This window comes from Gambusia affinis, linkage group LG12 (genome assembly GCF_019740435.1).
Source record: "Gambusia affinis linkage group LG12, SWU_Gaff_1.0, whole genome shotgun sequence".
Classification (NCBI taxonomy): Eukaryota; Metazoa; Chordata; class Actinopteri; order Cyprinodontiformes; family Poeciliidae; genus Gambusia; species Gambusia affinis.
In genome coordinates, this window is record NC_057879.1 from 27588911 (window position 1) to 27598753 (window position 9843).

At 47.0% G+C, this 9843-nt stretch overlaps 1 protein-coding gene across 1 annotated transcript in view; it reads left to right on the plus strand.

Annotated features, from left to right (window-relative positions):
* Positions 1-6191: 6191 nt before the first annotated feature.
* Positions 6192-9843, plus strand: part of ptmab (prothymosin alpha b) — a 4141-nt gene continuing 489 nt past the window's right edge. Inside the window, exons 1-5 of the mRNA XM_044135342.1 lie at positions 6192-7144; positions 9036-9101; positions 9167-9251; positions 9338-9423; positions 9548-9843. The exon at positions 9548-9843 is cut by the window's right edge and continues 489 nt beyond it. Coding sequence (XP_043991277.1) covers positions 7100-7144; positions 9036-9101; positions 9167-9251; positions 9338-9423; positions 9548-9586 — 321 coding nt within the window. The 5' untranslated portion in view covers positions 6192-7099 and the 3' untranslated portion in view covers positions 9587-9843. The remainder of the gene's footprint in view (positions 7145-9035; positions 9102-9166; positions 9252-9337; positions 9424-9547) is intronic.

The window sequence follows — 9843 nt, forward strand, 5'->3', positions numbered from 1 at the left end:
ATCAAAAGCACAAATATGCATCAAATATGTTGCATATTCATGTTAGACTAAATGATGTCAACAAATGCACACCACACTTTTCAGATTTCCCCCCCCATTTTCTTTCCTTTTCATATAAAACAAACAAAATGTCACAAAATGTTGTCTAAAAGCTATAAAGATGATGAATGTTTCTGAATCCTGTTCTGAGATTACCAACAGCCAAACTAAAAACACGTAGAAAACACTAAAGAGATGCACATTCCTAAACTGCATGACTGATATTTCCAGACTGAGACGCTGATGGTCTGCAGGACGTTTCTGATCTCCGGGTAACGACATCCATCAGCGTCGCTGCTGCCTGATCGATAGATCCACACAGATCCAGAGGAGATAGAGAGGCAGGCCGGATGCAGGAGTCATGTGACTCTGAGGGGAGGCTGTGATTGGCTGTGATGTTCTGGAGCTGATCTGGATCCATCCATTACTGAACAAAGGAAACTCCAAAAAACAACCACAAAATAAGTCTGCATGTAAGTCTGGATATAAAAATACATGTTTGTAATCATCATTAATGTGTACGTGAACATGAAATATTGAACAACCAGCATCATGTTGGCAGAAACATCAACCTCCTGGTAAAAGACAGGAGTTCCTCAGGGATGAAGGTTCGGCCCTCTAATCCTTTTGGTCATGATAATGGTTGTGATGGGACTGGATTTAAATTTTTAATCAAGTTAACTGCCCATTTATTGACAAACAATCAGCATTTTTAATTCAAGAATACTTTTCACTGCCTAATTGTTGATTTAATAGACATATGAGCTCAACAACAACAATATTAATTGTTTTTAATCTGTTCTTCAGGATCTTCAACCATCAGATTGGAGAGAAGTGTTTTTCCATCCATTCAGTTTTCCAGACTTTCAGGAAGTCCTGATCATCCATCCTGGGTGCTGACATTAGCATTAGCAACATGTCTGGCATTGAGATGCTATTTTAGGCTTGAATAGCTTCACTGATAGGCTAATTCCTTTAAGCACAACTTGAACACAACAATAGTCTTTTCCAGCGACCCATCAGATCGTTCCAAAGCAGAACTGACCCCCCGCTGAGCCGAGGGCAGCAGCTTGGTCCACTGGTGTTAGCGGCTGCTGCTTGTGGGTCAGATTTATGGGCAACAGGAACACAAGAATTCACCTCTGTAAGTAAAAAATGTTTTAAAAGAGTTAGTTATTAGAAATTAACAAGTTAAAATCTCAGCTCTACTAAGTACATATTGTGTTCAAAACTATTCACATCCTTTGAGATGCTCAGGTGACCTGGACTCCTCCAGTGGAGGAGAAGAAGCTGCTCAGGTTCTTTTGTTGGTCGGTGTTTGGTTCTGGTACCAAACAGGAAGCTGAAGATGTTCTCTTCTCACCTCCTCCTTGTTTCTACTCTAATGCTCTTTCAGCAGAGCCTCTCGGCCAGGACTGATCCAGGGTTTGTTGTTGGACCCGTCCTGGTGGACGCTAGTTCAAATAACAGCTGAACTCCAAAACCCAGAGGAGCTGAACAGCCGGCAGAGAGAGAGACACGTACAAACATCACATCCCCACTCCAACATCTTTCTAAGCTCATGGTCAGACAAAGATTTAAAAAGGAGCAACAAAAGTCAAAGAGGTGGATTAGCATCATCAGTCAGAAACCTCTTCTGATTCACTGCGATACTGACTGCTACTGGAGATCCTTCCTGCCAACAGCATCACCAGCCACAACGACAGGAAGGTTCTCCGTTCAGGTCTCTACTTTAAAAACCAGAACCAAGAAAACCTCCAAGTATTGTGAGGATGACCTTTAACCTCCAAAGACTATCAGCATGCAGGAGTCTGAGAAGCTAATAAAATATGCAAAATGTTCTCTGGTTGTTTTTCACAAATTTATTTCATTTAGCCTTAAAAGCTGATTGATAACTGATCTGATTCTAAAAACGTTTGAAACTTTTATCTACAAAACAAACTTAGAAACATTTTAACAGAACACAATAATTAATGATTAATAGATTTATATGAAATACTGGAGATACTATTGACCAGGTCAGGAAGTTCTGACCGGATCCAACCGGTCCTCGCGGTGGCCAGTCGTTTTTCCAGCAGAGATTCTGTGAAGTGGTTCTGGGTTTCCTTCCCTCAGTCCGGCCTGATTTCTGCGTGTTGGACCTGGACGACCCGTTGAGTCGGACCGGTTCTGGACAGACAGCACCCAGTCGACCTCTTTGGGTTTAAACGGCTCATCAGAGCTGCTCAGAGGAAGTTCACCATAACAGGAAGTTTCATCAGAGGAGCCAGCTGCACTTCCTCCAGCCCAACAGCTCTGCTACTTTGGGTTCTGCTGCTCTGGTTCTGGTCGAAGTGAACTCAACCATACGACCCAAATGGCACATGAACTCCAAGAGATCACAGAGAAATCCTACAATTGCTAAAATCTGACGCCAGTCAAATTTCGTTTCCATTTGGTAAAGAAGGAAGTTGTGTTCAGCGTCTTCTTCTGAGGTTTTCATGTTGTTTTGGTGCAGCGCCCCCACAGGTGAGGAAAGGAACAGGTTGCTCCCTTAGTTCGGATGGTGTGGCTCAGTGCAGTGTGAAAGAGAACCACAGAACTGCTGGAGATGGAACAAATGTTGTCATTTTGGTTCCCAATGGAACCGAGTCCACCAGACTGTCAGTGTGAAAACAGTGAAAGCAGCTGAGCTGAAGTTGCCGCTCCTGAAGCATCCGTCCCCGTCCAGCAGGTTCAGACATGCCGCTGCGCTCCTCCATCCTTATCTCCGAGAGCGCTTCATCCACCACTGTTATATCAGGAGCAGGAAAAACCGGAAAAAGACGGATCCAACTGCTGTTTGAGTCATGTGTGGTCTGGAGGAACTGATCTGAGCTGGAGTGGGAGGAGTTGATGAAGGAACCTGCATCCAGCTTCTGTCCCTCCAGACACCCTGTGGTCTGAATCAGGCTTCCTGGAAAACCTCCAAACTGGAGCCAAGAAACTTCCTGATCCAGCTAATCCTAATCCCAAGGTGGAAAACTATCATCTGGTAAACCCTCCACCTCCTGTATGGCAGATAATTAGTGCCCACCACCAGTTTCCTTCTTCACGAGATGTTTTCTGACAGCCAGAACCAATAAAAACTAGGAGTCAGTTTTCTGGCTGATTACCAATTTTTAAAAATTCAGATTTTAGCCAAAACCATTTTTTGTTTAAAACGTCACTTCAGTGGGGTGACAAAGAAGGGGACTGTGTTTGATTTTCAGAGTTTTGCAGAGGCAGATAAGATTGATGGATATAATTTGTTACTCATCCATCAGGGAGCCCTGAGCTGAAACCTGCAGGTCTGGGTTCTGAACACCTGGACGGGTTCTGAACACCTGGACGGATTCTCCTGCCATGAGCCTCACCTTCTGGTTCTATATCTGTTTGCTGTAGAACAGAAACTATTTGATATTTATGCCATCTTTCGACAATAATTCCTGTATTATTATTTAATATTACTAATAAAACACTACTGTCACCTTTCAGCTGTGTTTCATGTGGATTCTGAGAGAACCTTTCAAAAGTTGCAAAAAGGAAAATGTGGATTATTTGTTTTTCAATCTTCAGGCCACGCAGAGCCTGATTTAATCAGAACACGGCAGGAAGAAGAGAGACTGTAAGAAACAGCATGGGCCACATGTCTCTCCTTTAGCACATTTATTCTTTTGCAGAGAATCTGAAAACAAGCTCAAAAACTTTTTGGAAGTTGAGAAACATTTTTTGTTTCCTTCAGCTGTTTGAATGCAATAATTAAAATTTCACATTAAAATAACGTTGATAGAAACACAGATACTGTCGTCAATAAATAAATGCTTCTGATTGGTGTCAAACAACCTGCAAACACACGAATGATGCAAACTCCAAAACACAAAGACAAAAAGCAAAAACCAACAAACTAAACAAATGCAAACAAAAAACCTGCAAATGCAGAAAAATTGCTCTGATCAATAAACAAATTCCTGCAACAACAGGAAATAGGAGAAGAATGAAGGAAAATGTTGCATTTCTAGATAAAATAATTGCATTGATAAAATGCTGCAAACTCACTCCAAATAAAAGAAGTCGTCCAGACCTTGAGAGGGAGGCGACCAAAACACTGTACAGAACCAGACTCAGCAAAGACAAAACGTTCTGAAGAAAGTTGGAGGAAGGACAAAGAGGTTCCTTATACTTCATGTCTTTTACTTATACAATATTACCTGCTCCAGACTCCCTCTAGTGGCCTGGAGGACTTCCGCTTTGTGGAGTGAGTTTGCAGCATTTCTTACTTGCTCTTGTTTTTACTATTTGTGGCATTTTGAATTTCATTTCCTATCATTGCAGCATTTTTTGTTTGCATGAGTGTTTTGTGTTTGGAGTTGGGATCCTTCACGCTTTGCAGCTTGTTTTACTGTTTGCTGGTTTTTGGATCCATCAGCCACCACACAACATGCATGTAAACATGAAGTTAGTAGAGAAGAGCAAGAACCTCGAACAATGCAGCGCGTGTGGAGACTTTAGTGTGGAGCGATGATGAAGTTGAGCATCATGTTTGATTATAAAGCTAATAAAACATAAGACGAACATGTAAGCCATGACTTGTTGTTATGCATTATAGATCAGGTTAGCATTTGGGCTAATATGTTTTCACAAGATCTTCCATTCTGGAGCATATTGCTGTTGTTTCGATGTACAAGCAGGATACAAATGGATCTTAAAACTCATTTTAGGATTTTTTTTAAGCTGAAGTGTTTTTCTTTTCCTCTGTTTGTTTCTGTAGGTTGAATTTTCTGTTATCAGGTTTGTTTGAGAAACCACGGCCACACAGGCTGCTGTAGGAAAATGTGATATTTGCATTTAACGTGTGGTTTTAGTAATGAGGCAGCAATACTTTGGGAGTCTGAGAAATCAACACTAAACGGTTTGGGTGAGAAGAGCCTTATTTAGTGGTAAATAATCAGTAACTGTGATTAATCTTTATAATAATTAGTAATTATTTATTAATTAAAAACTCCACAGAAAGTTAAAATGGTCTGTACTATTTTTATTATTCCAACATAAAAAGGGAGTGTAAAATATTTTTAGGAGATTCAGTAGCAGAAATGAAATAAATCGTTTCAAATCGTTTCAGTAGAATATGACATCATTTAAAGCTCAAACAGTGAAACTGAGTGTGAAAGTAGAAACCATGAAGGAAATATGAGATTTCTGTTTATCTCATGTGAGGAAAGTTATTCATCATTTCCCACTATGGCTTCCTTTTCTTTACACTAAAAGTGAACCTTCAGGGGTATAAAACACACACAACCCAGTCCGGCATCTTTGGGAAAGTAAAAACTTTTGTGGGATTTTGAAATTATTATTTCTACTGAATTTTAGTCATTTTAAATGGACTGAAGAAAATTCAAGGTGAATTGAAGCTGTTCGGTTGAAATAGTTGAATTTTCTCAGTAAAACACGGTCAGAGGGAAAAGATTTGGTTCTGCTGAAGGATCACTTTCTCCATCTGTTCTCTCTGATAACCACATTAATATTTCATGACAGCAACAGCAACAGGGAACAGACAAGGTTCTGTTCGCCTGGGCTGTTCCGTAGAACTCATGTTTATCTCAGAGATTATTAGAGGAACCACAGAGAAAAAGAGGCGATTTTACTCGGCAGTAATCAGAAAACATAACATGGCTACAGACTGGGGAGAAACTCCACACCGACTCCAGATCCGCGATCCGGAGCCGCTGCTTACAAACAACCAACTCACACCGGTTTAAACTGACGGACGGTCACGGGAGCCAATCAGCGGCCGCTGTGTGCCTAAGTCTTGTTTATTTCACTCCATCGACCAATCAGAGCGGCGCTGTGTCGGAGTGCGTCACCAGAGCAGAATGTGAATGTGGGCACGCGCTGCTCTGCTCCCATCCCCCCACAGCAACAAGGAGTAATGGCGGCCGCTTTTTTTCTGAGTGCCGCTTTGTCCCGCTCTCAGTCAGCCTGTAACAGACATGAGTTCATAAGTGGGTAAGAAAACAGAGGATCGCGCCTCATGAGCACATAATTATTACGATGATTTTCTGTTTCCCGCACTCTTGTCATCGCATGTTTTTGTTATGTCGCACTGTTTTTTTGGGTTTTTTCCACTTCTGGTCCCTCCTCCTCCTCGGCGGGGCTTTTCTCTGTGGGCTCCAACAATGGAGGAAATGAGGCCAGTAGCTTGTTCACACCAAACTACATGTTAAAACTGCGCTCTGGTGCGTTTACTCGACGGATAGTGCGTGTTTGTGCGTGGGGCCACCTTCCCGCACGGGTTTTGAGTGAAGTGTGTGTGAAAAAAACGAGTAGAGTGTGAAGTGCGCACATTCAGAGCTGAGAGGGAGTTTCAAAAATGGACGTTATGAAGGGGGAGGGGCGAGCAGCCGAGCGGGGGCCGACCACCGCTACAATTAAACTCCATTTCTCCCTGAAACTCTCAGCAGCGCAGAAAAGATACTTTTATCCACCAAAACCGACTGTTTTCTCACAGCTTTCTCCATTTCTGCGCTTATAATCCCTCTCCGCGGCAGTGGGCGGGAGAACCGGTCCGGGTTCGCCTCCTGATTCCCTCAGCCGGCCATCAATCAATCAAACTGACACCATGTCAAACGGAGCGCTCGTTTATTCGATAAATTCACTGCACAGCTCGATTCGGACCCGGTTTTCTGGCCTCCACGGTGTCGGACGGGCTCCGTGAGTCACGATGCGGTCCGTTCCGCTGCCTTTAATCGGTTCGGATTATTTGTTTTTAGCGGAATAGGGACGGTTGCATGGGGAGAACAGAAGGGGGCGTGGTCTAAGCAGATAGAAATTCTACCCATTGTTCACTCCGGCGCGCGAAGAAAACACCTCTGTGCGGCCAGCAGCCAATCAGCGGCCGGCGACCTCCGCGAGGCCCCGCCCATAATCCTATATTAAAGGCTCGGCCGTGAGCACCGTCGGCCACTGGCACAATCTAATCCAGCTAGATCCGCAGCCGAGCAGAGGGGATTTACTTTATTCCAGCTTTCCTTTCAGCCGTCCTTTATTTTATTGAACTAAAACAATGGCGGACACGCAGGTGGACTCTGGCTCGGATATCTCTGCCAAGGTAAGCCGCCGCTCACCTTCCCCTTCCTCCCTAAGCCCCTCTCCAGCTTTACGCGTCTCCAAGCCGTAACCTACATTTTCACCAAACCTTTCTCGCGCTCATTCGAGCCCAAAGGACCATAGGAACCATTGATCCAGTAACCGGACCGAACCAGCCAGTGGTCCCGGTACTGATGGGGCGGGAGACGGGGGCCAGTAAATGGACCCCTAGAATAAAGCTGGGAGTCGGAGCTCCGCATCATGGAGATCTGCGCCTCCAGCGCCGCGTCTCATTGTCCGGAGAGGAAGAGTCTGCGCGGGGTTCTTTGTTTATACAAGCGGCTCGGTTGGTTCTGCCGTCCAGCCCGAACCGGTGCGTTACGCACGGCGCGCTCTCCGACACGCACTTATCGCGTTTTTCCGCTACTCTTATCGCCGTTTGAGGCGCCGATTCTTAATTTTTTCTTCTCCTTCGCGTCCTGAGAGATGCTGGAAGTGATCTACATTCAGAGGACAATCAGGTTCGGACTTTCTGGGGGGTCCAGTCTCCTCCAGGATGTGTGTCGGCGGAGCTGCCGGGGCTCCGGTTCGGATGTGGACTGAAGTTGATGCGTTTGAATGGAGCGCGGAGCGGCAGGAGGTGCGGAATTCTCACTGTCAACTTTCACCTCCTCCAGCTTGTTGGTTCTTGTTGGTCCATCTCTGGTTCTGTGTGTGACCCAGCAGGCACCTGCCGGCCGCCGCAGTCCGACCCGGTTTGTTTACGGACTGGCTCGGTTCGCCGCCTGGGAGCCGCGCGGCTTCCGCTTCTTCTTCAGCGGTTTTTTTTTCTTTTGCAGCGTGTTTCGATTGTATCTCCGGGGGAAAACTTTTTCTGTCTCATTTTGTAACCTTCTTCATTGTGTGCGCCTGCGTGCGTGTGTGCGCGCGCGCCGTGGAGGTGTGATGTGACGGGGCTGGTTTTCCCCTCTTTGTGGTTCTCCCTCCGCCGTTCCGACTGTGAGCCCACTTGTTTTGGCTTCAGCCGGACTTTGGTTCTGGTTTGGTGAAACTTTAACCGGTTCTGGTCGTGGCGGGGGTGCATGCCGTGTTTCCGCAGCAGCGGCGGCGGCGGGGCGCGCAGCGGGCAAACGGCAGCGCAGCTCCGGCTGGTGATGAATGAACATCCGGAGGGAGGCAGAGAGGGGAAAGTTCGGGCCCGGTATTAGGCGTTATAATCCGGGGGGCGCCTGCTGCCTCTATTTTTAGTTTTGGAGCATTTTTACGCACACGCGTCTTTTTACGCGCGGCGCGCACCACGCGCTCTTCGGCGCTTCTACACAGCTTAATGGATTCCAACCAAAGAGATTATATTAAGCAATTAATCAATAACTGTAAATGCAGTGGGTGCGTGGGCGCGCGTGTTGCGGGGCGCGCGGGAGGGAGGAGCGTGTTTCCGGTGAAAGTGTTTGTGTGGACGCGGTTTAACGGCGCGTTTCGGTTCCGTTCGGACCCGCAGCCTTTGCCATGTGTCGTCTTCTATTGTCCTCCGTTACAACAAGCGGCCAGCAGCAGCAGCGTGCGTCGCTCTCCTCCGCCTCCTCTTCATCACCCTCCTCCTCCTTCTGCGCCCTCCTGTGTTATTTTAAATCGAGCAATGCATCCTGGGTATCGCAGTGCTTCTCCCGGGCGTGTCTCGTGACACGGCAGCAATGGCAGCCAGGCTGAGGACTACAATACCCAGAGTTCCCCTGGGGCCACATCAAAGTATCAGATTACAACACATTAGAGCGGATGGAGGGGGAGGAGGCAGGGGAGGATCTGCAGAGGATCTGCTGGCTAACAGGGCTGAACAATGTGCAGCTGTAAGTAGGCCAGTGGGTAGAAGGGCAGCGCTAACCGCTACGCTAACGCTAATGCTGCTTCTGCTGCAGGACCTGAAGGAGAAGAAGCTGGCAGAGGAGAAGGAGAACGGCAAGGATGCTGCCACCAACGGGAAGGTAAGGGCCGAAAACTTGAGCTGTAAAAGGATGAAAACTTTAGCTGACGGCTGCTGTTCCTTCAGGAGAACGAGGAGAACGGCGAGCCTGAGGTAGATGAGGAGGAGGTGGATGAGGAGGAAGAGGAAGAAGAGGAGGACGACGGAGAAGGTGGGATGCCATCTGTTACCATGGGAACGGAAGGGGTGGATGTTTCTAAAACCTCCAGACCTTTGACCTCTTTCTGCTTCCTGCAGGAGATGAGGAGGACGAGGAAGATGATGAAGACGAGATCGAGGGCGGCACAAAACGGGCAGCTGAGGACGACGACGAGGACGACGAGGTGAGCCGCCGGCCGCCTTGACCTCGTCCTGACCCCGTCCCAACGCCGCCCCCCCATCCCAATGCCGCCCCCCCCGTCCCAACGCTGACCCCCCGTCCTAATGCTGTCTCTTCTCCTCTTTCAGGACGACGTCGAAACCAAGAAGCAGAAAACCGACGATTGATGCGTTTCCGCGCGGCGCCGACCTGCTGAACCACTTCCTGGTTCTTCACCTCTGACCTCTCTGACACGTCACAGGTGGAGGGGCGGGAGGACTGACCTAAAGGAAAAAAATAATTAAAAACCAACATGGTCATTAGCAAGTAGAGTTCAACAAGCATCACCACGTCCACACCCCCCCATCTCCCTGACCTCTGACCTCCAGGCTGCAAGACAAATTTTCTAGAGGACCCGCCGCCTCGCCCGACGCAGAAATCTGGC